Genomic DNA, 27969 nt, shown 5'->3' with positions numbered 1-27969 from the left:
CCTTGCTTCAGTCGTAGAGGCCAACACTTCTGTCCCTTGAACACTGCATACATAACATTCAGACTCTGCCAAAATACCTTCACACTGCCCAATGGGTGTTGACAACACAGAAGGTAATATGCCAAACTCACTTCTTCAGAACTATCTTCATCTTTTAGATTTTCATTCTTGTTTAGAAGGGTTCTAAGGAGTGTACATGTAGATCAAGTATTTTACAAGACACTGCCTGTGAAAAACATGGCTCATTAAAGCGAGTCAACTTTCTCCTTCCAAACATCTCAGTTCTTGTTGTAGTTGACTAATTAAATACACAAACAGGGAAGAGGAAAAAATCTTACATCCTTTTTTTGCAGTTTTATTTTTAAAAAGTTTTTTGGCACTACATAGTTCTGTAAAGAATAGAAGTGACAAATTTTTCAACACATGAAATCCCTTTCTAATTTTATTTTTTAGAACAATATATATAAAGTCTGAAGCAACCGAAGTATGAATACAGCTAATAGAAAATAAAGAACTTAATTTTAAAAATTCTCTCTCTTTACAGTTTATCAAGATAAAACAAAACACGATTCCCCTTAAAAATAGGGTAATAAAATAGATGAAATTTGTATCACTTTGTCTTGTGATACTAGTAAAAACTATAGTTCGTATCTATGTACAAATGATACAGTTTAAAAACAGTCTTAAATAATCTTGTATCTAAACATGTTGCATTACGATTTTAAATCAGAACCTGAATTTTTTCCTCCCCTCCCTCCACCCACCCACAATCCCATTAAACTTCACTTTTTCTGTTGAATGTAATTCAGATTCAAGTGTGGGTGTCCTTGAGACAGAAGCGAGAACCGCTGGTTACTCTGCATCAGTGGACCAGCTAAAAGAAAATGGATTACAATTACTTCAGCAAGTTAAACATTTCTAACGGAGCTTGGCTATATTAAATGTATTAATCTTACTCAGAAATAAAGTCACTTACTAGATTGACACAAATGCTATCTGTATGGCTATCCCACAGAATGGGACAGTGCAGTACTACTTCAATGCTATCTCCAAAATTCCCTCAGAAACTTTAATACATCATTTTATTACTTTAATCTTAGCTCTTCAACAAGAATAATGTCACAATATTAAAATGAGGGTCTCACTTGAAAACCTCACTACAGTCAACAGAGAAAAAGATTTGGTGCCAGTATCTCTTGTTTTATACAGTGTGACACAGCAACACAAGAATTGCAGCTTCCAAGTAAAATTTGGGCATAGTTTTTCTTTTACTGGAGCCACAGGTATTTTTCTTACTGTCTTTCCCAATCCTGGAAGATGCTGAACATCTTTACCTCACTAGCATTAGAAAGAGTTGAGATAAAGTCAGTCCTGAAGCTGATACAACTTTGATGACAGCACTGCTTTGATTGCAGCTGGACTACATAACTTCCAGAGGCTCCTTCCAACCTGAATTATTATACAGTCCTGTAAGCTTTCATGTATGCAAGGCATTCCACAAGCAATGCAAAAAAGACAAATAAAATGAATCAGCACAAGATTTTCTTCAAATTCTTAACAAACTCATGGGCAAATCATCTTAACCCCTAGCAAAGCAGAGATGGCTGTGCACAGAGACCAGCAGTGGAGGAAAAAGGCTGGAAGTGTAAGAGTGCAAGCCGATGCAGAATAAAGAATTTGATTTAACCCCTTCCCTCCCCCCAAAGATTTTAATCCATACAGGAAGCCAAAAAGTGTGGATTTGACTCTTGGATTCATTATGGTTCTAGGGAGACTAGGAAAGTAAAACATGATTCCTCGGCTTTTAAAGCCTTCGAGACAGTAAAGAGACATGTTGCATGAGCTGTTGATTCACATTCTAGTACCTTGAGGGAAGAAAGGTTTGTTCGGTGGATAGCTGGCATTTCCCTGCTGCATGTAGTTCTGAGGCATATTGTAAGGCCACGCTCCACGGAGGAGAGGAAAATGGGTAGGGGTCCCATGGTCCCAAGGGACAGAAGGAGGGTTCATTTTACCAAACTGTCCTTGGAAACCCTGATCTATTTTTCAATTGAAAGGGAAAAGCACATTGCAAGTTGAAATAATTAAACAGTAAGTCACAAATACAGTTTAACATCTCAAATAACAATTTGCAGGGAACTTAATGGGACTAGTCTGATGTGCTACCATTTTATTTTATTTTTTGAGTATACATCAATAAAAATTACCACCTAGATTACTTCATTATTCTCTATAATAGAAATTATTGGTGGGGAAGACATACAATGAATCAGTACTTAGAATCAAGACCTACAATTTCACAATTCCACACAAAAATAAATTAGACTTTACGTCATTGTCATGATGAGAAATATGAGTTCTGAACAACTTCACTAACATCTGAGCCCACACAGATCTTCACTATTGCTAACGTGAGACATGAGAACTATTATCCTGCAAGAAAGAACTCTAGAAACTAAACACAGGAAATCCCCTAGTACTTCTATACTTAAGTAACTCAATGCGTAGCTGGTCAACAGACCAACTTAAAATTGATTTCTAGAGAGAAGCACTAAAAACTTGTGAAATTAGTACACAAATTACAAACCATTTCATTCACAAATCTAGTTTTACTGCAGAATTAAGCATGAGAAATCAAGCATCCAAGGAGGCATGACACATAACAGCTTACGCCAAATGCTGTATTACTAATTCTGCTCTTTTTGTCATAGCTCCCAGTTCTACAAGACAAAACAATGCCTGCTAATTTAAAAATCTATACAATGTACATTTAAAAATAAATAAAAACATTCAAGTAACTAGCATCTTCTCAGTACGTCAGCTACCCTTCAGATTAGTCAGAAAACTTTTAGATAGACTTTCATGAAATAGAAGTAAGCTGCAGATTTAAAAATAGTAACATCTATTAAAAAACAAAACAACAACAAAAAAAACCAACCATGAAGCATGGCTCTGGAGTAGGCATAAAAAAGTTATCTGTCTGAAACTTCTAATGATCTTCCTTCTGATCATATTGTCTACTGAAAAGAAAGCAAATCTGTTCCTCCTAACGCAAAGTCATGCAAGTGAACACAAAGTTTTCCAGGAACCTAGTCTTCCCAAGTTGTCCCAAGCAAGTATGAAGCAAGCTCCAAACAGAGCAGGCAGCTCATTCTTACTGTGCACCTAACTAGTGATGTCACCTTAAATAGCATCTAAGCCATAAAGGAAACAAGGCTGACTAAAATACAAAAAGGAAAAACTCCAAGACTGAAAGCTAGTAAAAGGCATGCAGTAAGTCTGAAAACAGTCCGAGATGGAAAAAATACTGAGACTACACAAGAAATCTGGGAAAACAACTGAGCAGGCAAGATGGTAGCAGAAGCAAATATAATGAAACAGAGCAGAAAGAAAAAGACTGAAGACAGAGACTGACTGGACTACATGATGAAAAGTGGGACTACTTGAGGAAGTCGAATGAAGGAGAAACTAGGATTCAAGAGTTAGCCTGCAAGAAGACAGCTACTCAGGTGAGAAGATTCAGACTGGAAGAAGGTGCTTCCGAAAAAGTCAGGGCTGGATTGGCATGGCAGAGGGGGCAGATGAGCCTGGACAAATAATTAAGATCAGAAATGATGGAGACTCGGGGACAAAGCATACTGAAAATTCAGCACATCTGTAGCATCTCCTATGTCCTCCAGGATATCTTCTCCACAAAGCTTCAAACACAAAACCATGTAACCCCTGCACCTCAACAAATGAGTTAAAAACTCACTGGTGGAGTGTACCTTCACCAACACTGTTGACTTAAGACTAAAACCTACTGTTGCTGTTAATTATTGTGTCAGTGCAGAGAAAAGCTGTGCAAGAGATTCTCAATTTCCATCTCTTGTGATCAACAACTGCATCAACAGGTTGCATTATGGAAATATATATATAAAGTACTGGAAGAGTTACACACTTAAATCAAAATAGGTGCAAGTTGAGGGGCTGCCATGTTTTATGTTGCTTAAAAAACAGTATGGGCTTTGACTACTACATACTATTTTTCTCAGCCTCAACGTACAGATGTACTTGGCTTTGGTCTGAGGCAAATAGCTGTTGCCCACTTGTCACAGGTAAAACATTTATGATGTATTCTCAGAAAATAAGGTCAAGACTAAGGAAGTGAAAGAAGAATAAACTATAGGAGAAAAGACTGTATAAAAACCATGTCACGTCTATATTGCACTAAATACAAGAGGAAAATGTGCTCGCACAACCGTGACTCTGCCAGTCTCTCAAATTCATAGTAGCAGTCTGAGGATTCATCTAATAATCCACATAGCAACATAAACAGATTTTTCTTTTTAAGTGTATTCAGAGAAATATACTTTAGACTCAAGAACATTTCTCAGTTGAATGCACGTTTTCTCATGTGTTGCACAGCCATTAATGGCAAATATGTTCAACGACTAAAAGTTAACAAAGATCCAGCCTGCATGATTTTTTCCTACAGAAACATTAAGACAATGAAGGTAATAACTTAGCTTCTTAAGCACTGTATTTTTAATGCAAAGCAAATAGGAAGAGTTAGCTGTTTCTGTAACACTTAACATTTGTACACAAGGCGTGAGAGGTTTGATACAACAGAGAAGAATTACCTGAATTCCCCACAGTGCCATTGTTCACCAGTGAGTTTGGAGTCACAGGATTGTGCCAGTGTCCCTCATGAGAAGTGCTGGGGATTCCCATGGGCCTGGCAGCAGGCTGTGCAAAGATGATACTGGGATCATTCAAGCTTACACTGCTCTGGTTATTTGCGGTGCTGCTGCTGCCAGATCTCATAGAAAATGGAACATTTGTAGAATGAGGAGGGTTACCCGGTGCAGAGTGAATAACAGGCCCATGAATAGGCCACGAAGTGTTGGGAAGTTGAATTTGGTGGTGATGGTGCATCTGAAGTAGTCCCAGGTTATGCAAAGTGGAATACTGACCTGGGGGAGATTGGGGAAAGTTAAACAAAGGCAGCTGGACCTGATGGGGTGGCTGGGCACCCTGCTGTGGTTGCGGAACGTGCTTAGACTGGGATATTGGCTGTGGCTGAGTCTGGTTAATGGAGGCTGGCTGAGAGGAATTCTGTGTAAATTGTTGAGGTTGTGGAGAATAAGATGACTGCTGTGAATCAGACTGCAAGGAAAAAAAAAAGTATGTATTTCTAATTAGTTCACTAGCAATTTAATAGTGGTTTTCTTTAGTAAGTACACAACGCACTAGTTTATTCATAAAAAAAAAGTCAGAGCACTCCCTGGCAATATCCCAACTAATAAGCCCAAGTTCCTGCTGGTTTAAACCAGTGAAGTTCAACTGACGTTTGTTTTCCTCAGCAGATAATTTAGGCTGTTAACATGGCCCATCCCACCACCAAAAACATGATTCTGAGCAAAAACTAACCACAAGCTCTTCATTAGACTTTTAACACACCTGTTTCTCATTTTTATCAGTCTTCCTCATCCTGCTTATTTATAGCCCAGAAACTCATTAAAAGAGTTAATTTATTTCTAAATAGAATAGTTCTTATTACCACAGGTACCTCAGTGATTCCAAAATAAACAAAGTCCAGTATTTCTTTAATTGTTATTTAATCTACTAAACATGAAAATGAACTTTCTAGAACCTCCACATCCTGATATCAGGTCATTGCTGAAAGCACAGAAACAGATGGTACTACAGCATTTTCAGGGCTCTAGCAAAGCTTTCCCCTGTTTACCAGCAGCAGAAACAGGCAAAAGCTTATTTCATTTTATATTTCTGTCTGAACAAGGGAAAAAAATTCTTTACTGTGAGAGTGACTGAGCACTGGTTACCCAGAGAGGCTGTGGAATCTTTTTCCCTGGAGATAGTCAAAAGACATCAGGACATAATCCTGGGTAATGTGCTCTGGGGAGCCCCACTGCTCTGTCAGTGCTTCTGGTTTATGCAGGCAGACTCTCCCTTTATCACATCTGAAGTATGATTCCTCCATGTTCCCAGTCTGTTCCTTGCACGCCCCTCACAATTCTCTTAAACCACAGAAAATCACAGTAGTCACAAACCTAAGTGTCCAGCATGTTAATAATAAGCCGAGTTTTACTTCCCTGTTACTCCAGAATATTGCCAAAAATAACTAACACAAGCCACCCTAACCTATATTTGACAGATACTGAGAAGCTGACCTTTCAGAACTGTAAATTCTCATATGAAATTTGACTATACAGTTTCTATACTGAAACATGAACACTCCCAAACAGACACGGCATTACAAATCACAGACTTATCACCTGGCTAAGTAGAGTGCCATGCTGTCATTCAGAAGTCCAGAATCTGCTAAAAAAAAGTCTGGATAAACCTATTCCTAGCATAGCTCAGGATTCCTAGTTTGGTAAAGCTACTTACTTTGATACTGTAGCTAATTGGAACTTACACATTCTGATGACTGTCTAGTGCGCAAGGGTCCTTCCACCTGCTGCTGGCTTACAGCCACTAGCTGTGAATTTACCATGCTTCGGACCAACTGGCTGCCTAATCAAAGAACAAAGTGTTTAAATAAAAAGCACAAGGTTATGGATTACAGAACAAGGAACACAGAACCAGGAATCAGTGTCACTGTAAGCATTGTGTGACACAATGTAGGTAAATCACTTCGACTTCTGCCTTTAAGTGGAAAGCCTTCCATCTACTGGCAAAAGTTGATGTTAATATTTACAGCAGCTAAAGCCAACATTCAAATCTGTGTAATATAAATCCTAGCATGAACAGGTAGGAAGGCTACTTCCTACATTACTGCTGTGAGATTTCAAATGGCATTAGTAACATGAAAAACTTTGGGGCAAGGAGGGGAAAAAAGAGATAACAAAATATAGAAAATATAAAGGTTCATTCTGAAGTTAATTTATTATCCCTTTCCTTACTTTCTCAAGTACTGTAGAACCATAAGAGCCTAATTTAAATGGGTTTGCAATTAGATTATCTAACAGTGATTCAAAATCTGTATCTAGCTTCCTAATGTATTTACATGCTTTAAAAGCATTACTTAAAACCACTGCTTTTTTGTGACAATACATTTACTTACCTCTTATACATGATGGAGGGTTGGTTAACATTTAACAAACACTTGAAAGAAGGAATGCATTCAATTATCACTATGATTACTATTCCTAAATGCACTCAGTGTGAGCAGAAAACAAATCAATGCAAGGCTCTTAAGTACACTATACTCTCTGCTAAGTACCTTTTATTATTTTTTTTTATCACCCATGCAAAGACTCAGTTTCAACAGATACTACTGCCCTTGCAGTAAAGCATAAGTTGCAGAAAATTTTGAAGATAATTACTAAGTCTGTATAGAAACCTAGAAAGAAGGGATCACATCACTTTAAAATAGAATTAAGAACACAGAAGTTTACTTACTTGGCACACTATTATTTCTCTGTCGGGCTTGTTTGAACTCAGGACAATCTCTTCTAACATGACCCACATCTCCACAGATGAAACACCTCTTCTCTCTTGTTTCTCTATCATCTTCTTTCACTTCTTTTTCATCATCTTTCTCATTTTCTTTTTTCTTCAACCTAAATGACAAATTTTTATGAGCACAAACAGAAAAACCACAGAGAAAAAAACTCCACTATTACACCGGTATGTGCAAAGGAAATGGTTACACAACCAACAGCTGTACCAGCATATAAATACTTCAGGCATATCAGAAAAGGTATTTTCAGAATCTGATCTGGTAAATAACCTGTTTGTGTGAATGTAAACAACTTAAAAACTCCTCAGTATCGTCCAGAAGCTATCTGACTACTGGTCCAGAACTATACCCACACTTAAGCAGGTTTAGCCTGCCAATTAGTCTGGGAGTTAATTCTACACAACAATTCCACAGAGTCAGAATAGAGGAAAAACAAGTTAACTATACTTTGTAGGTAAAAGCTCCTTCTGACTGGAGATGGAGTATTTATAAGAGTGTATTAACACCCTGAGCCTACACAGGATGCACAAAAAGCACTGAAGCTCTTTCAAACACTCAGGACTAATGCAAAAAACTGGAGAATTATTAGTGATCAGGAACCAAGACAAGAAGCAAAAGTCTTCTTCTGCATGATGTCTGTAGCATTGAGTATTAGTACTACTTTGTGAGCTGTACATAATATTCGTGAGAGATTCCAGGTGGCTGCACTGTAGCAGCAGTTTCTGGGAAGGACAGATCACAGCTCCTCCTGATGCAGACACAGGGAAAGAGGTGATGCAATTCAATGTGCTAATGTTTGTGAGAATTGTATTACTGAGAGTGGCTGAAAAGAAATGGTCAACCTGTGACCTTGGGGTCCCAGTCCAGTTTCATGTATCTTGAAGTCTGCAGACTAAATAAGAGGCTTTAATTAGTAAGGGACTTAGCAGGAAAAGAAACAGAATCTTCTGAAGAATTACTGTGTATACAATTGAACACAAGGACTAAATGAAAAATCTAGACTTCAGTCTGCAACAATAAAACACCAACTTCTAAGGCCTTCCATACATTGTAGGAGGAGTCAGACAACCTACACTGGATGGCTCATGGAAAATGTAACGATGTAAAAATGCAAAGAGTGTAAATTCTTTGTCAATCCTCGCTGAACTTTCTTTGGAGACACCGACCTCCCATGTACTAAGAATTCTTTTTTGCAGGAGTCCTGGATCAAATGACATAATTGCAATTGATGAACAGAGGTATGATCATTAAGTGGCTACACTAGTATGATATTAGAGAAGTGTATCTGCCTCTTGATTTTAATAACCAAAATTTTACCTGGCTTACAGAGGTATGCTATCAGACAGAACAATTCAAATTCAATACCACTTTCTAAACATGTCCACTGCAGGAAATCCATCTTAATACAGTCAGGTAATATGGTCCAGATCTGAGTGTTTACACTACAGAAGGGTAACTGACTGATTTCAATTTTAAGGTAAACTTAAATTTAAAGTAAACAAAGCAAAAATGTTAACATATGGATTGATTTTACTGTGTGCACGATTTCATTAACACTTTCAAGACTTGAAGAGATGACAAACAGTTTAGGAAAACAAAAAATAGGATGGTAAGTAAAGGGTCAGATAGGAAGATTTGATTATCTTTGAAATTCAGAGTATTTTCTTCATTTCCAATCACATTTCAAATCTTTGACTGTCTCCTGATTTAATCTCAAAGATTGTAACTTTTAAAAAGTTATCTTTGAGTACTACTCACCTCCTCCTCTTTGGACAGTCCTTCATGTAGTGACCAATTTTTCCACAGACACGACAACATCTGTCATTGGGTGCCAATTCCCCATCTGTCAGCACTTTTGAGTCAAAGAAGTATTCCTATCAAAATACATCAGACAGATACAATGTATAATCCACTCATTTAAAAAGATGGAAAAATGAAAAGAAAAAATGCCTTATCCTTCATTCTCTAAATTTTACTACCCTTTAAATAACACCTTTCCCTGGACAACTTCAGCTTTTTCAGAGAAGTGGAGGACAAATTTCCAGAACAGCCTATCCAGGCTCAAGCCTTCTGCCTACTTTACACCTTCCCCGAGGTTCCTCAGAGTATAAAGGTAATGTTTTGCATGTGATACATTTTGGTATCTGAGTCAATGCTTGTATGATTTCTAAAGGAGTCTATGTCCTGTCCCAAATAACGTGGTTAAATCCCCCCAGACTGAACAAAGTTCAGGTGGGAAACTGACGAAAGGTACTTAATATTTGTATCACAATAGTACTCAAATGCCCCAATAAAAATAGATAGTATTTTATTAGGCACAGCACAAAACAGAACACAGTAAATGCACCAGAGAACATGTAATACAGATTCACAAAAACTGCAGATAGAGTAAGTAAAATAAATAAATAAATAGAAGAGAGGTAAGGATGCAGGGAAGTAACAACAAACCAGCCTTCCTGCCTTATCTAAGATGAGAGCTCATTCTAAAGGGTTTTCCAGGAACGTATTTGAAAAAATGTGTTAAGATTTTACGAATCACTTATGAACACAAACCCTATACATAGCCATTTGTGACAACGACAACAGGCCTACACTGTGTCAGAAAGCCCCTTAACAAGCAGATGTTTGTGATGTTAATTCCAGATGATTTGCACACATAGCACACTACTAAATACATATGGAAGATTTGTTTTGAATGCATCACTTCAATAGACAGAGAAAAGTTAAAAAACATGAAAATTTTGAAAACTTACAGCTTCTCTTCCAACAGTTGGGTAGAATGGGGTACCAAATAGTTTCCTCCCATTGATAAATGCCTTCATTATGAAATTGGTCACTAATGAAGAAAGACAAAATTATTAGAAAACAACAAAAATGGCACTACTCCCCAGAAAACAGTGAACATTAATCATTAGGAGACATTGACAGCTTACTTTTCCTAGAGACTCCAGCACCAAGATTATGATTCAAGTCAAAAGGATCTGTATATGGAAGGAGGAAAAACAAGTCAAAGTTGGGAAAAAACATGCTGCAACAAATTTTAGTACTGATAATTCTATTTTAAATGTCCTCACAGAGTAGATAATAGCAGATAGCAAAGTGATGCTCACAATTGCAAAAACAGGACTAACTATAATAAGGCAACAGAACTACACAGAGGTATACTAAAAGTTAAGAGTCCAATCTGACTTTGTAAGGTGTAGGACTTGCAAACAATGGGTTTTTTAAACATGGTAGTTTGCTTACAAAAAAACCTTGTGCAACTATGAGAACAGACAATGAGGCAACAGCAGTCATCACTCTTTTATTAATGGAAGCAAAACTCAGCAAGTATCTACCTTCAATAGCAATGCATTTTGATGTCCACTGCTTCTCAAACGTAGTTAACAGCTTCTTCTGTCGGATGCTTATCACATACTCCTTGAAGTCAAACTCTTCAGTGTAAAATCGCAGCAACCCTAGCCAGAGTTCTCCAAGCGATTCAGTGTTCTTTCCAAGAGAAGGCAGGCGCTTCTTCTACGTGCAATTGAAGACAATTTATAGGGATATAATCACTGAAGCACTTCTCCTGAATTACCTCTCTGATTTTAAGTTTCTCTACTATGGATAGTTGCACTTGGTCATAGTACAGTGTAACTAGAAAACACTAGTTAACATTAGCGCAATTAAAAGCCACCATTACTATTTATCTTTATTATACATTAACATAAAGTAGACACTCATTTCAGCAAAACAGGATTAAAGTGGGAAAGTTGTAGTCATATGGACATGGAAGTTCTCCTTTGAGTACTACACTGTTAGAAATAAATAGCTTTCTTTCAATAATGAGTCCTAAGGTTTAGTGACTCCTTTGAAATTAGAACATTACCAGTTCTTCCATGTCATCAAAGAAAAAGGCATTCCACCCATCTACCATTCTCTGTGGAATCTGTTTTCCATCAAATATCTGCCAAAACAGAGAGGGACACAGTTACCACTATAATTTAAAGTCACCATAAAATTATCTGCAGTTGTTAAGAATAGCACAAAAGTAGAAATCTTTCAATTTTAGCTATTATTTCATATATAGGTAGAATTTCCCATTGGTAAAATGCTTGAAAGTCATTTTGCATTAAAGCTATGCCTCTTACAAAGTACTTGAATATTTTATTTTTACTTATTCCTTACAACTAAGAAAACACGACTGAATTATGTGACTGAGATTTCAACATCCCTCTTGCCCACAAAATCTCCAAGGAGACTTTATGAGATTTATATTACATTTTGACTTCAGCAAAGTCAAAGGGAAAAATCCATTTTTATTTAAAGATACTCTCATGAAGAGCAATAAAATAATAACTCCCAATCACTACTAAAATATCACCAAGGAAGTCAGTCTCGGCTGCTATGTTAAAGCCAATTTTCCTCATGCAGGCAGACAAGGATTCATTTCCAAAAGCACTTTACAGTTACAAAGTATATCCAGGTAGAGGTAGTCAGTTAAGCAACTGCCTTCCCCCAACCCATGCAAAGAAGGTACAGAACATTTTAGTCTTATTAAAGTTTCCTGGCACATGTAAAGCAATATATTTAAAGTTGTAAAGCTGAGTCTTAAGACATTTCTTACAATAATTGATAGAAGAGCTGGAGTTACATCCTATGAGCATCTGGCAGTCTCAATTACACTTCCCTTCCCTCCATCCCATTTGCCTTTTTAAAAAAAAATCCTCCTCAGTATTTAAGTATCACAATGCCAAAATCTCAAAGTAAACATAACAGCAGAATTTAAGTCCAAAAGATTCCTGATTTTGTTGTAATTTTCTTTTTAAGTTTTACCCACTAAAATGAAGTGGGAGTTAAGAACCCGCTAACGAGGAAAGGCTCTGTGCTTCATTCATCCTTCTGACCCTAAATGCACAGATTTCTCATATATGACTTCACACAGCAATATTTCATAGCCTCTTTTTTTAGTGTAAACATACCTCCTGAAGAACTGGAATAACTGGTGGATTTCTCTGTTGTAGAAAGTATAAAACCATAAGAATATAGGCATATGAAGACAGACTACCACGGGATGCATCACCAATGTCGCAGCGCTGCAAAAAAACCCCCACATTTTAATCAAAATACTGAATTTACATTATATTACACAAGACTAAAAACTATGCCAGTGAGCAAACACAACGCCACCACTAAAAGAGAAAACAGTCATCTCATGAATAAAAACAGGTTTATGAACTATGAAAAATAAATGTCTTCCAAGTTAAATGTCATCTGGAAAACTCAGAATCAATTTTTGCCTAACATAAAACCAGAAAACCTCCTCCTAACCAAAAGAATTTTTTTTTTTGCTTTACAGTGTGCCAAAATTGAAAAATCGTAAAACCCAACAAACCTGGACATCTGACATTCAGGCTTCAGGCTTGCAACACTAATTTTTTCCTGAACTCATGTTACTATAGCTGTTTCTATGATTCCTTACTGTTCTTTGTTTCCCTTTGTTTTTAAAAATAACTAATAGGTAAATATTCCATAATATATTGGCAACTTGGGCAATACCTGTCATTTGCTAGCATGTATATACACAATTAATTAAACCACAGACCAACCTGTGCAGAACAACATAAACCAAACATTCATGAATTATCTTAGTATGCATAAAAATCTTACGACATTCAAGCTTTTCTGTAGCTACCCTTTACTTCAAGCTTGTGTCAAAAAACCAAAACACCTTCATCCTCATGAATCAGGAAAACACAGGTATCATGAATTCCTTTCACATTAGCAGCAGCAGTGACAGCTGTTTCCTGGTCTGTGCCAATGCAAACATAAAAGGAAGCATTTTGCATCAGGACAGCATTTGTTTAACTTTGAAGTTAAATGCTTCCATACCTACACCTCCAAGAATATGTGTCCCAGAGTTTGGAAATCTGTTCTTTGCTGTAGCAGCTTTAGAATGTATGTAATACTACAAAAATGTAAGTTTAATTACTTTTGACATACAACATTTTTAATTCGGATGTAAAAGGTAGGACAATATTCTGCACTACTGAAAGACACACAGACAAAATCAATACCAGTTTGTTTTACAGTCACCAAGACTAGTCCATTCCATTCAGGGATAAAGCTATTAACTTAATACATTTTAATATACTAATATCCGGTAGCATGATAAACTCTGTATCAATTGCATTTCCCCTCATTTCACTAAGTTTTCTTTTAAAGTGTTTGGGGTATTTAAAGCATATTTAATACTGCAGTGGAAACAACTAAACTTTGGGATTAGAACTTGATTCTGACACACGCAATCATATGGACCACAGTCAGGTTAAGAAAGAGTGCTGCTTCATATTAACAGCATCCTGCCATCTCCTTTCCTGTAGGCATTAAGCTAAACTCAGTGGCTGTATCAGTATGTATTTATTTGTATGTTACACAAATAAATATTTTCTTTTCATATTACCTTTGCAAAAACCTTCATCGTATAACCCAGATATTGCACTCGAGGATCAATAGCTGCATATGTAGCCAGCATTCTGGTATTATGCTGGGCCTGAAAAAAATTAAGCAAGTGATTCAATGTAATTTATGGTTTATTATAGTATGGTCTGCAGCTCAAGTACAGGAAATACATAATACAATTGGAGAACAAAACCCCACACAATTATTCAATAGCATTCATGCAATCTTTCCTTCACAAATCTCACTGAAATAAGAAACTGGGACAGATGAATTCAAGAGCAGTCACAAAGATGTTCTGTATACCATGCTGCTGCTGTGCCACCATGTTACACAGCTACCTGGGTTGAGCTTAGGGTAAAGTCATTATTTAAATGACAGAGAAAAAAAAAAGGAACAGAAGTATTCTAATTCTGGTCTCAAAATTACTTCTACAAATGATTACTTCAATGAGTTACAACAAATTTAAAACTTTTTTTGAACTCAGTCAAACAAACATACTTACCAGTGTATTGTATAAACTGATATCTCCTTCTAAGCCACTTCGTCTGTGTTCAAATTTTACTATAGGCACTTTGGCTGTTGTTATAGGCAAGATGTTTCTCAGACCTGGAGAGACAACACTTTAGTACATAAAACACTTCTATTAACTACATATATGTTAAATTTAAATAAAAAACAAACAATCCTTTTAAACACTTACCTGGATGCTTCTTAAGAACTTTTGCCAAACCTTCTATTATTTCTTTACAATTCAATTTCTAGGAAAAATAAATGTCACAGAACCCATGTTTAAACATCTTAAGCTATCTCAACAAGCATATTTACCATCAAATACACATTTCATATAGGAAAAGTACAAAAAGGAGTCTATAAACTAACACATGAATTTATGTAAAATGGTGACTCATATTCTCTATATGTACTTTTACAATACAATGAGTGTGTGTCTATAGGGTGTTAGAACAAAAATAAATTATATCTGGCTTTAACTGTTCAGAGTACAACAAATTATGTGCCACAAACAAAATCCCATCTGCTCTGTGTACAGAAACCCTAACTGCATGAAACACTTCAAGTAATCTTGAATTTAAAATAGTAAATTTTATCAACTTCAGAACTCTTACCTCTGCGTTTTCATGGCCTTCCAATGTCATGCAAATATCTAGATCACTGTCTCGAAATCCAAATCCATTCTTTGAAGAGCCAAACAAGCAAAGTCTAGCTTTATCTAATAAAAAATGTAGAACAAAAATAAAATTCTGTTACAGTTTAACAATAAATCTTTACTATGGAATATCACTTAACTGAGAAGCACGGGTGCACACAAAAATGAGCTAGAGAGGGAGCTTACATCATTTCTAACATTTTCACCATTGAAGAAGGAAGAAGCATATTTCCACTGATTAAAGGAACTGAACTGGAAAGAAAAACAGCGCTCTAACACTGCTTTATAACTTGTCCAAAAAGTAACTTCTCATCTTTGAGCCTTGACTACCATTACTAAGATGCTTTTTCCCACTTTAAAAAAGGGACGTTAAGATACAAGCTGAGTAAGATTCCCAAAACACTCAAACACTGGTGACTAAGCAACAAAAGTACTTGGATCACAATCCAGAAAATACTAAACCCAAATGACCTGGGCCTTCTTTTATTTATTTATTTTTTTTGTCTTGACTGTGAAAGAACAGTATCTGCATTTTCCCTCTTGATGTTTTTCTGACAATAACAGGACTTTCCTACCAAATAGCATAGGGCAGTTGCTAAGTTTAGAAGTGCATTAACAATACAAATTACTTCATCATGATCTGGAGAACTTTGGAGAAGAAGTATTACCAAGAATCACTACCTACTGCTATATACATACCATTATACTCTTTACGAATAAATCTTTCCAAACTTGCCAGAATTTGCTCTCTGTTTTGTTGCTCAGATAAAGGAGGAGATAATTCATCTAAGTAAAGACAAGTTAAAATACAGTCAGATGTGACATTCTGCTACCTCAAAAATCCTTTTTCAGCTAATTACAAGATTGGATATATCTTTCTTTGCTGTTTAAAATTTTTATAATAAAATAAAACAAAAAACAAAACCAAAACAAAACAGCACCCAAAAACAAAAAACAAAACAAAAATTTCCTTTCCTTGAATATCAATTAAAATGTTTTTATTTCTTTTTGAGTTGTCATTAAGAGTTGCTAGGATTTTATTTCAGATGTCTGATTTTTCTGGAATTACTCATACATAGGCACCCAAAAGCAGCTTTTCCTAGAAAGTGACAGAAATTGACAAACACAAAAAATAGTTTTGCCCAGAGCCTGATTTCTGAGAACACTAGCAACTTCTTACCAGCCCACTAAACTTCTTGTACAGTATTAGTTCCTAAAAATAAGAATTTGATAACACAACCACGGATTACAGGAGGATAAAAATACTGGCCAACTCATAGCCTAAGGTACCTAGGAGAACAACTTCCCACTGAATCTACTGTAAGTAGTTTAACTCTTCTTTTTCTTTTTTTTTCCCCTCCAGATTACAGCAGAGTGCAAATGCTTCTCCAACTTACCAAAACACCTCTTACACACAATATCAAGTATTTCCCGAAATCGGTCTGTCATTGGTGGTAGTGGTTTAAGATCAATTTTCTTAAAATCCTCTGGGCAATCATTTTTGGAATGTCCGTCCCGCTTGCAGATGCTGCATACTATAGTTGGAGGCTTTAAAAAAAGAAGTGCATAAATATAATAATTACTTTTAAGATTGTTCAATTCAATTTCAACAATTCAAGTGAATTTACACAGCCCAGGATATTTAATATCTCAACAGTTACACAGCCTCTACAAAGAATGTAAGCACCTAGAAATTCTACAATAAGGTAGGAGGTTAAAAATCAGAAATCTTTGCTTAAGATGTGTACACCATACTGTCTAGTCCAAACAGCACATCTTTTCAGCATTTTTCAGTACTAAGAGGTACTCAAAAAATACTAGAGCGACCATTCATAACAGAGACTGGAACAATAAGTGGACAACCATGTTGCCCACCCATTCTTAATTTTAGTTATTTGAATATAATAGCCCACTCATAGATGACCAGCATGCCAAAAAACCACCACTTACCTTTCCTGAAGTCAAAATAAACTTATCAAACACATAATGCATTTCTTCTGTAGAGAGTCTGCCTTCACCTTTGAGATCAACAGCTTCCACCATTGATTTGCAGTTGTGCGAGGTAGCTGGTGTGCCAGTGCACTTGTTCTGAGAAGACTCTGTTACCAAACTCTGTTTACTTTCAGCATCAGAGAACTCATTACTAGAATTTGTGTCATAGGACTGATGTTCACTGCAGTTACAATGGTGGCTCAGCTCACCTTCAGATAAACAAACTTCTGAAATTTCTAGGTCATCTCTCTCTTTAAGTGATTTTTGCTTTAATTCACAGCATTCGTTAGAAATAAGGGATAATGCTTCTTCTTTGTCTTCATCGTAACTAGAGTCCAATGTTGAAAGTAGCAAAGAGTCTCTGTTCTTCAAAGTGTATCTTTTGGCTACAGATTCCTCCATCTCATTACATTCAAGTTCATTCTCTGGTACGGTACATCCACTTCCTATATTTTGTTTATCTACAATTTTATCCCCTTGTGGAAGGCAACAGTTGGTTACAGATTCTTCAGATCTCGTGGATTTCTTGTTACTAATTTTCCCTTTCTCTTTCTTCCTGTTATCTGGCTTGGATTTAATCCCATCTTTACTTTGTGGACATGCAAAATATTTATACGCTGTCCTAAATCGCTCCAGGATGTACTCAAATACCATCTGGCTATTTAGACTTCGTGCAACATTCCTCTTTAGTGCAAAGGGATCTAGGAAGAAAAATTACAGTTTAATTATTAATATTTAATTGCTCAATTTCAAACAGCTATTCCAGACTAAAGTACTTGAAATACCTAAATTATGATACAGCAGTAAAAAGTGAGATGATTCTTATGGGGATCTGATCCACGGCTATAAATACCTAAGGAGAAGGAGGCAAAGTGATGAGGCTGGACTCTATGCTGCAGTGTGTGGAGGAGATAGGAAGAGGAGAAACGGCCACAAACTGAAGCATAAGAAGTTCTGCACAAATGTACATGGGAACTTCTTCACAGTGCAGTGACAGAGTACTGGCACAGGCTGCACAGAGAGGTGGTGGAGTCCTCTTTTCTGGGGACATTCAGGACCCACCTGGATGCCTACCTGTGCAACCTGGGCTATGGAGCTGCTTTGGAAGGGGGGCTGGACTAGATGACCTCTAGAGGTCCCTTCCAACCCCTTCAATTCTGTGATGGTAAAATCCAGAACAGTATTTGGAGACAGTGCAGGGCCCAGAATGCTTTTTGGATCTCCTCCGTAAAAAACAACACGTGTGGCCATGAATGGCCAGCAATCATAAGCTATCCTAAATCATCTTATTTTATAAAATCAAAAACGAATCAATAACAACAAATATATTACACCACTATATTACAGTCAATTTCTAGACTAGAAATGAAAACAAATGCACATTTATTTTGCAATTTTGTAATCCTGCCTGCATCTTTTTTTTTTGTTGTTTGTTTGTTTCACTGAAGAAGGATTTCAATTTCACGTAAAAAAGATAATTTATCTAAGAGAATTGTCCTAACATTAAGGTTATAATAGTTATAATAGTTATAATCAGTCTCACCACGTTTCATTCTTAGCCCTTACTAACAATTACTTTTTGCCAAATGAATGAGCATTTGCATAGTTGTTGTAAGTTAGCCTGTGAATACTCTGTTACTCACGTCGTAATTTCAGTTAAAAGTTTTACATCAGAAACAAAGCATAACAAAATGACAACAACAACAACAAAAAACAAGCAACAAAACCAGCAAATACTAGCAAGCATCAACACCAGAATGTAGGATCTTTTTGACAATAGCTTCCTTTTTCTTTCTAAAGAATTTGTCCTTTCATTTGGCAGGTTTTAGTTTCTCACATGATGACTATGTACTAGCTCAGTTTTAAAGCTTTCTCATTAAAACTGATAGAAGGGAAGAACTGGGAGAAGAAATTAAAGCCAGAAGACTGATCTTGAGACCCACTACTCAACACTCAACCAATTCAGAATGCTATGCAATGCTGTTACTTTCCCTGTTGAGTATCATTTACACATTTTTTATTTCTGTTCCTTGGCTAAGAAAAATGCCTTCCAGCTATAAAGAAGCAATAGACAAAACAATTTCCCATTTGCATTTCTCTCCCCATCACACATAACTCAGGTTACAGATCACACAATTCAAATGATCTTCCCCCCATAAAAGCACTTCCCTTAAGCAGGTTATTCAGGCCATGAAGCCCAGTCCATGACACGATATTCAGTTTCACAGTATGAAAATACAGTCAAGAGGGAAAGGGGTGGGAGGCTTTCTTTAATGGGTTTGCTCCAGTTCACCAAGATCAGAGCTAACCACTCTAGTCAGCCTGCATTAGTGCCAGAGGGAATAAGTTGATAGCTGTTAACATTCAACACGTGGTTTTGGAAATGCAGATAGATGAGCTAAAAATTCATAAATACCAGTATTATCAAAAAGGAAAAAAATAATAGTAACGGTCTACAAAAAGATTTGTTTACAGAAATAAATGAAAGAGATGAAGATAAGAACAGAAGAACAAGAAACAGCTAAACAAATCTACACTTCATTTTTCAAGGACCAGAAAAAGTAGAGCTATACACAAAACTGGTCTTCAAACAGTTTAAACAGCAGACAAAATATACCACAAAAATAATTTACTTTCCTCTGCAATTACTATTCCTTCTATTATTTAGTTTGTTGCCTAGACATGTTGTGACAGACCTCTAAATATTGGGTTAACAAAAGATAGTAATGCACACTGCCTACAGAATGAGAAAAAGGTATCATCCTACCTTCAATAGCTATTCGCCTCTTAGGCCAGTTCTTGTTCTCTCTGGTTAAGAGTTCTTGTACCCGTATGCTGATGACATACTCCTCCAAAGCAAATTCCAGTGTGTAAAACTTCAACAGTTCTAACCACAGTTGCCCCAGTGAAACTTGGTGAGGGGTTTTGAATGCTAAAAGAGACTGAAATATATAAGAATGCTCAGATATAAGATGTAAGATATGCAAATTCCAATTTTTTCTTGGTTGCGTCCAACATTAATGTTTAAAGATCCAAAACAGGGCTAAGACATACAATATGTGAAATAAAACCACTGACTTACATTGCCATGTTTCTCCTTTGTATTACTTTGGTTGTCCACTTCTGAGCTTGTTACCTTCTTACCACCAACTTTTTGCTGTTCAACTTTAGTTTTACCTTCTGCTCCAACTGAGTTTTTTGCTGAACCATTTGCTGGTGGTTTGTACTCCCACCGTACAAACTCATCCTCTTCTATACCTTTCAGCTGGTGGTCATCTGGCTTCTTTGAATCAAAGCCTTCAATCTAAAAACAAGTAGAGTAGCTCTGAACACAGACTGTATATAATACATACAGACAAAGATTTCACCAAAAATAACAAGGACAATTGTCATATTTATCCCTCTGAAGAATAACTGATGACAGACAACTAAATTAAAGAATAAAATATTTCTCCTTCCTCCAAAATACAGCGTGGTACAATTGCACAGGTATGGCAGCTGTCATCAACTGCATGAGAATCTGATGCCCACATGCCTTATTTACAGATTTCTAAGGCAAACAAATTCTGTGTATATTATGACCTTTTAGAATACTGAAGTAACTTTAATAATTTAATAGTAGGGTTGCTGTATTATCAGAACACTTACCCAACTGCCCAAATAGGATGGTAAAATAGGTGGTTTTCTTTGCTGAAGAAAAAATATCACCATTAAGGCAAAGGAGTATGAGGGAATTCCACCTTCAGCCTGACAGTCAATGTGGCAGAGCTGTAACAGAATATATTGTTAGTTTTCTGATACAACCTCAGCATTTTCATTTAAAATATATCATAAAGGAATAAATATTTAAGAAGTAATGTGAGTTAAAGTCAAGCACAAAACCATTTATCTCAAAAACCACGGTAAAGAATGTATTGCACTTTGCTTTATAAATGCAGATAGGAAATGGCCAAGTAACATAAGCAATTCTCGTGAGATGTAACATGTCAGACTTCAAACAGTTCTTTGTAGCTTCTATTGCTGCTTCTCTTTATGTTGTAAAACAGGTATTTTTATAAAAGCACTGCTAAATTACACAAAAACAGCATCAAACCCTAACTTTCTGATGAAGCCATGACATCCCAAACATGGTCAAACAGCAATTTCAGTGCTCAATTACACGAGAGTTAAACATTGGCAGTGAACATTTTAACTTGATTTCTGTGACCACCACTGATACCTACAAGAAGCATGGTGGGATATGGTAACAGACTCTTTTTAGAGCAAATGCAGATTTCTCCAATGCTATCACAACAGCAGGGAGTTTGCAAGACCTGTTTCCTCAGTTGAGCTGGTTTTTAAGGAACAATTAACTTAAGAAATCACTATAATAGCTTGCTAACAGAATAGTGGAAGCTCCAAAAACATATGCAGTTCCCACATCAAAATCTTCAGTCTCATTCTAGGTGAACTAGTTCTTTTCTCATGGTTTAACACATATGACACTCTACACGGTACTTAAAAAGAGGAAATAAACATATTTAAGTATCCCCAGTATTTATACACTTACTTTAGCCCAGTAGCGGAAGGCCAAAACCAAAGGAATGAGGACAGGCTCCAGTTTACCAAGAGCAGCCAGCAGATCAGTTGTAAGGCAAGCCACATCATTTCTAGCACTAACTTTACATGTCAAACCACTGTAATTACAAATTTAAGACAGGGAGAAGAAAGTTATGTTTTTCTCAAGAACATAAACAATGCTTGGAGGTACGAGACATTGAAGTACTAAAAACAAGCATTCTCCTTATGAAAGAACCTGAACTTTTAAAGAAAAGCAAGAGAATACAATGCAGTTTTTGTTACTATTAATTCATCACTTGAATCTGTATCTTGAAGTTCACTGCAGCTAAATATACTAAATGTCATTACAGTACAGATAAAAATGCAAAAGAATTTGCTCTAATTTCTCCCTTTTCTTAATTGTGCAGTCTTACATCACTCACAAGCTCCATGTATATCCTTCACACACTAAATAAAAAAGAGCAGGTCTGCTTCATGTAAGAGTTCGTGAGCCCACGAAACAGCTTGTCTGAACAATTTGTTTTTGCTTCTCAAAATAGTTACTTCTATTCTCTTAGTACTCACAAGGCATGAGAAAAACATATGTCCATCCCTTCTATATTTGCATCTCCAGAGTTTCAGTTATATACTTCTAGTCAGTCAAAGCCACGCGGACGTGATACAGCAAAGACATTTCATTTTGGAGGTTGTTTCTTATTAGGAATTTACTGAAATTGCCTGTTGATGTTTCCTTACTGGCAATGTGAACCTTACAAAATGCTCTTAAACATTTGGACTAAACTGCTGGCAGAAATTTCAAGTATCGACTAAGAACCACTCTGCATTTCTTTTACTTTACTGCAAGCAAAACTGCTATTTTCAGAGTCCTGCAACCAACAAGCTATGTGCATCTTCTGCAGTTCAAGCACAAGAACAAAACTATAAACAAACATAAGGGAAATTAGTATCTCACTAAAAATCTTTCTCAATGACACATACCTTTTAATATCTTTGCAAAAGACAACAGGAACTTTGGCATGGAAATCTGATTCCACATCTGAGTAGACAGCTAAGCAAGGAGAAAAAAAAAGTCACATATAAAAGTCTTTCATAATTTTCCCAGCTGTGTCTTTTATACCAGGCATTACAGGAAAACACTAAGTGCAGCACTTGTAATCACTAGGTTGTATGCTTTGGCTACTTTCACTTCTCACAAGTATAACACAGTCAGTAGGAGAAGAAGAAAAGTCCCTAATAAGAAACTCAGCTGGCATTTCTTTTAGAACCTCATTCATCTTTGTAAGATTTGAAAGGCACAAGGTAGATTTTTTAACAAATTGGACTGTTTTACAAACTGCTTGGGGAGCTGACTGATCAAAAATTTTCTAAAGTATCAAAAAAGCAATGCTACTACTGTCATCTGGTTCAACTCATGTATTATGGGGTTAGATAAGTTCCTGAGAGAACAAGGAGGCTACAAGTTTCAAAAGTTTTGTAATAGTCCTACTGACATTCATATGGAAGTGGAAAGTGCCTGCTAAGTTTACTGCTTGGAATTTCTCCTACTAAGTGAAATAGTCTGAGATACTAGGTCAAAAAGAAATAACATTAATTCTGACAATCTGAAAAGGCTGGTGTACACAAGTGGCCATTCTCCCTCTGTACAATCACTGGTATTCAAACAACTCAACTAACTCGATTGAAAATTATTTAAGCTTTCTGAAAAATTAAGTATAAATACAAATGAACAGCAATTGGACTTTTAATTAAACAGAAATGAGGTGCAAGTAAGACTCACCACTGTTCTTCAAGATGTCAAGCACCTGTATCAGAACATCCGGTTGACTCATCTAAAATGACATTTCAACAGTTTACATTATTCAGACTAAATGAATTTACTTTTCACCTCATTTCAAATTAAGGTGTGCAATCAGTGGCAATGTTTTACACACGGTACATTCAACAACTCCAAAGTCAAAATATTCCAATAGAAATGCATCATGATGAAGATTTTGATGTCAAAATTTCTTTCCCAAGGGCCTGTAAAGTTTAACATTTTAAAATGCTTCTTCCACAGAAATCAGCTATGATTACTGAAGTTGTACTTCAAAGATAAGCTGCAAATAATTCACAGAAAACTAAAAGCTAGCACCATTTCTGAGTGTCTGTGAAATGATATGATACAGCCCAAGCATACTTGTTAGAAAAAGACCTCATTTTTCTTAAGTGCAGTATCACTTAAAAATGTAGCACGTAAATATGCACCCAAACAGGTATCCTGAATTCCACAGCGGCACAGGCCAAAAAAGAATAAGATCAGCAGCTGTGTCTCCAACAAGGATATGCTGCTAAAATCATGTACTAAACACAAACCAACATTTTCAACATCTAGAGGCAAGGTATACCACTCGACAGCAAATTTGTACCACAGTAAATTGTAACTTGGAATACGAGACCTACTTGCAACTGACCAAAACACAAAAAGAAAGTTGTTGCTAGTATGTAAATCTATAAAAAAAGCAGAAAAGGGCTGGGAGATGAAGGGCTGTGAGATTCTGCTGTCTGAATGCTGAGCATATAAAAGCCCGCTCACCTGATGCCAGCTATTTTCAGACTGTCCCAATGCTTCCTCAATAAATTTTAAAAAGGTAGCATAGGATTGTGCAAAAAAGAGAATGTAAGTTATCCAATAAGTAATGAAATAATGAAAACTTTATCCACTTGATACAGAGCACATATGAAACTAGATCAGAGATCATATACTTCACACAAACACTCTGAGTTAAATCAAGACAGTATCTACTCACCTTAGGGGGGAACTTTATATCAATGTTAATATCACTAGTTTTAAAAGCAAATCGAGTTAAGCAGGAGCCATACATCCTCAGTGAACAGTCTGGAAGAGAGAGAAACATAATTATTTATAATTATCATTAATAAGAAAATATTCTTTCATGCTGACAAGTAGCTTACTTAGTTTAGACACTCTAGCTACCAAGTGGTACTCTCAGATTAATAAATACTGAACCAATTTCTCACACCTGTGAAGTTTAGTCATTTCTACAACACAGCAGTACAGGAAAACTAGTAATTTAAACTGTACCATCACCAAGAATCCAAAGTTTTTCAAGCTATTTTGGAATACCCACAATACATCCTGCAAGTTTAGTTTTGGTTGATTTTAATAAAACTATAAAGTAATAATAAGCATTGCTATCCCACTGCAGGATTTTAATTACCAGTTTCTGTTGTTAATAACTCGATTCTACAGGAGCAGTTTACCAACTATAGAGTTTTTTATTGTCACGTGCAGTTTTGTCAATTTTTATTTTAATATCTACTACAATCTCTGGGGTGACACCTACGAGTTGCTATGCACAATTCATTATTAATCATGCATATAAAACAATTTCTTTATAACTCAAGAGACAAAGCACACTACTCATTTAACAGGCCGTATGCAGTTAATACAGTTTCTTACCTGCAAGGATGTACAACACATTTAGTCTAAGTTAATTAGAAAGTAATCATTTAGTAATGATATCACGAGAAACATCATTCAACTCCACGAGCAGTAATTTATTTAGGTTACGTACTATGGAGTGAAAACTTTCTTGTAACATATAGTAAGGCTCTGATGTATAAATGACAGGAGCAAATCAAGACTATTCTCAACTCTTTCCAAATTATTAAACATTTGGGGCAGCAAGAAGGGATCTTAGTTACAGAATCACAGTATGCTTGAGGTTGGAAGGGAATCATCATGAAATAACTCTTATGAGAAAATAAACCTTACTCACAACACAGTTTCAAACCACACCAGAACATCCCATGTTTACTACACCATGCATAAGGTGAATGTCCTCCTAATTTACAACTTTTGAAAATAGACTTGCTAAAACGTAACAGGCTTCGAAAGGGGAGAATAACAAATTGCCACTTACTGCTACAGACAGAGTGCTCCACATCAGCTCATCACTAACCAATTCAGGCATCTGAATGACACCAGTACAGCGATTTTCATGAATATTTACAAGAACAGTAACCACTTCCTTCACTTTCTTTTCTGTTAAATTACTATCAGCAGAAAACTCAACAGTACATCAGTTTGCAATGGGAGTCACACATGGCAATATCACAAAGCAAACATATTAGCACATTTGCACCCTGCAAGTCTATCTTCTATACATATATATTCTATGTTTAAATATACATTACAGCTTAAACATTTACGTTTACAGCTTCGAAAGCTGACTGATCATCCTTCAGCAAACAAAGGAATAAAAGAATATCCTTCTCAATGCATCATTTTTACAAAGCAAAGGGGGAAAAAATAAGTTATTTCTAATACAAAGTGACACTCAAAAGATCAACTCAGCTTTAACGTGGCTGAAATCAAGCATTTGAAAACCTTTTCTGTCACTGACTAATATTTTGTTAGATTTGAATGTTTTACATGTTCTAGCAAAGTAACATACTGCACATCTGAGAAAGAAAACAAATGGGATTGTCTGGAGGAGAACTTCTGGCTCTCTTCAACTCCTTGAAAGGAGTTTGTAGTGAGGTGGGGGTAGGCCTATTCCTGCCTAATTCACAGTAAGACTAGAGAAAATGGCCTCAAGTTGCGCCAGGGGAGGTTCAGGTTGGATATTAGAAAACCTTTCTTTGAAAGAGTCAGGCACTGGAGCGGGCTGCCCAGGGAGGTGGCTGAGCCTCTGCCCCTGCAGGTGTTCAAGAAACACTCAGATGTTGTACTGAGGGACATGGCTCAGTGGGGAAATACTGGTGGTAAGTGGGCAGTTGGACTGGATGATCTCAGAGGTCTTCTCCAACCTTGGTGGATTCTATGATACCAGGAACTTAACCAGACCATTTCTAGGAACTTTATAAACCCACTGAACTTCAATGATCCACCAAAGCAAAAAATGTGACTAAGCATTATACCTACCCAGACTATTTTTCACATTTCTTACCAACATAAACACTCATAAAGATAAGGTATGGAATTTACTCATCGTTAATGAATGTAATATTTCAACTTACTTAAGGAAACTTCTTCATTTAATACCCCCTAGTTATAAATATATTTGAGAAGAAATACTTGTTAAACAATAATATTTGTTGATCTAAATATCTTGCCTTAACAAATATTTGCTGATTAATATCCATAGATACTTCAGATCACAATTAAGTACTGAAAATTTATCATATGTTTACAAAAAACACTGAGTTAGACTCTTTTTCCTAAATCTATGCTTTAAAGAAAATCATGTCATGCTGCTTTTACTTGCCCCTAACGACATCAGAAACATCTGAAGGACCAGGAGGATTTTTTTTTTTCTTCTACTTCAAAAATCTTTTCATATTTGCCTTCCCACCCCCTACCTGCCCCTGCCAACACTTATGGCTACAGTAGCTAAGTACACTTGAAAAATAACACTCTGCACTTTAAAAGCCACAGGCACTCAGTACTGCTAGGTTAGGTACAGGTGGAAGGGTTTGTAGGACTGGAGCCTGAAGGAGATCCTTAGTGGCTGAAGTGTTAATCACAACGAGGTAGGAAATATTTGGTGCTCTACATATTTCCAGTCTTCATCACAAATTACCACTTTAAAGAGGACCAACAGCTTCAACAAACACGTACAGAAAGAAGCAAAGATAAGGTTAATTAAACATAATATTTTTTCTTTTTGTAGATTTGTTATCTACTTTTAGATCAACTGTCAGTATTAAAATGCCTGTACATATTAATATTGTACGATACAAAAATACTTTAACCTCGAATGTATTAGTTCTCCATTAACAAAAAAAAACAATTTTCAAGTAGAGAAAATGGAGGATGCTATGAATACCTGGTAAGGGCTGTTGAATAATTTTCTCCATCTCGTTTACAATTTCTTGACGAATTCTGAAGTCATCATCTGATATGCCTTGTTCATTTGCTGCCTCAATGAGTGTAAAACTCAGGGCAGCCAACTGTGCAGAAGAAGGGGGTGGGAGGGCACGCAGCTCATTTTCTTCTTGTTTTTCCTGAATAATTATTGGATGATAAAAGTAAAAACTTGTATTTTAAGAGAAAAGGATATCTTGTAGTACTGCATGATATGTATCAATGTATGTATCTCATAGTATTGCTTAATATGTAAACAATGTATTACTTGCTAGTTATGCTCTATTTACATGTATCCTGACCAAACCTTTCCAAGGCTGGAATTCTGCCCTGCCTAACTGGCAAAGGTAGCAGCACATCAACTTAAAAATGCTAGTAGATGGCTCCGTGTTTAAAAGAGAACATGTTATTTCACAGCTGGCAACTGAGGAAGAAATCTGGTGTGCTGTATTCCTGAACCACATTTTCTGACAG

The 27969-nt window shown here is 36.3% G+C and overlaps 1 protein-coding gene across 5 annotated transcripts in view; it reads right to left on the bottom strand.

The window, feature by feature from the left end:
* Positions 1-353: 353 nt before the first annotated feature.
* TUT4 (terminal uridylyl transferase 4) overlaps positions 354-27969 on the bottom strand; it is a 43623-nt gene continuing 16007 nt past the window's right edge. For 4 of the 5 annotated variants that reach the window (XM_065738877.1, XM_065738886.1, XM_065738894.1 and 1 more), the window contains exons 5-30: positions 27458-27635; positions 24413-24501; positions 23404-23455; positions 22605-22674; positions 21616-21742; positions 20715-20834; positions 20149-20370; positions 19834-20008; positions 17025-17767; positions 16472-16622; positions 15774-15860; positions 15034-15137; positions 14610-14667; positions 14412-14515; positions 13911-14000; positions 12430-12543; positions 11337-11414; positions 10807-10984; positions 10402-10449; positions 10222-10304; positions 9227-9342; positions 7408-7568; positions 6422-6519; positions 4623-5148; positions 1866-2039; positions 354-874 (exon numbers count right to left, since the gene is read on the bottom strand). In XM_065738877.1, the coding sequence (XP_065594949.1) occupies positions 783-874; positions 1866-2039; positions 4623-5148; positions 6422-6519; positions 7408-7568; positions 9227-9342; positions 10222-10304; positions 10402-10449; positions 10807-10984; positions 11337-11414; positions 12430-12543; positions 13911-14000; positions 14412-14515; positions 14610-14667; positions 15034-15137; positions 15774-15860; positions 16472-16622; positions 17025-17767; positions 19834-20008; positions 20149-20370; positions 20715-20834; positions 21616-21742; positions 22605-22674; positions 23404-23455; positions 24413-24501; positions 27458-27635 (4038 nt within the window). In that variant the 3' untranslated portion in view covers positions 354-782. The remainder of the gene's footprint in view (positions 875-1865; positions 2040-4622; positions 5149-6421; positions 6520-7407; positions 7569-9226; positions 9343-10221; positions 10305-10401; positions 10450-10806; positions 10985-11336; positions 11415-12429; positions 12544-13910; positions 14001-14411; positions 14516-14609; positions 14668-15033; positions 15138-15773; positions 15861-16471; positions 16623-17024; positions 17768-19833; positions 20009-20148; positions 20371-20714; positions 20835-21615; positions 21743-22604; positions 22675-23403; positions 23456-24412; positions 24502-27457; positions 27636-27969) is intronic. The other variant, XM_065738912.1, reaches the window with a different exon arrangement.

This window comes from Cyrtonyx montezumae, unplaced genomic scaffold, assembly GCF_038088225.1.
Source record: "Cyrtonyx montezumae isolate F1298 unplaced genomic scaffold, pur_monq_1.0 scaffold_1, whole genome shotgun sequence".
NCBI classification, from domain to species: Eukaryota; Metazoa; Chordata; class Aves; order Galliformes; family Odontophoridae; genus Cyrtonyx; species Cyrtonyx montezumae.
The sequence above is the reverse complement of the archived record's forward strand: the minus strand, read 5'-3'. Positions and strand labels throughout refer to the sequence as shown.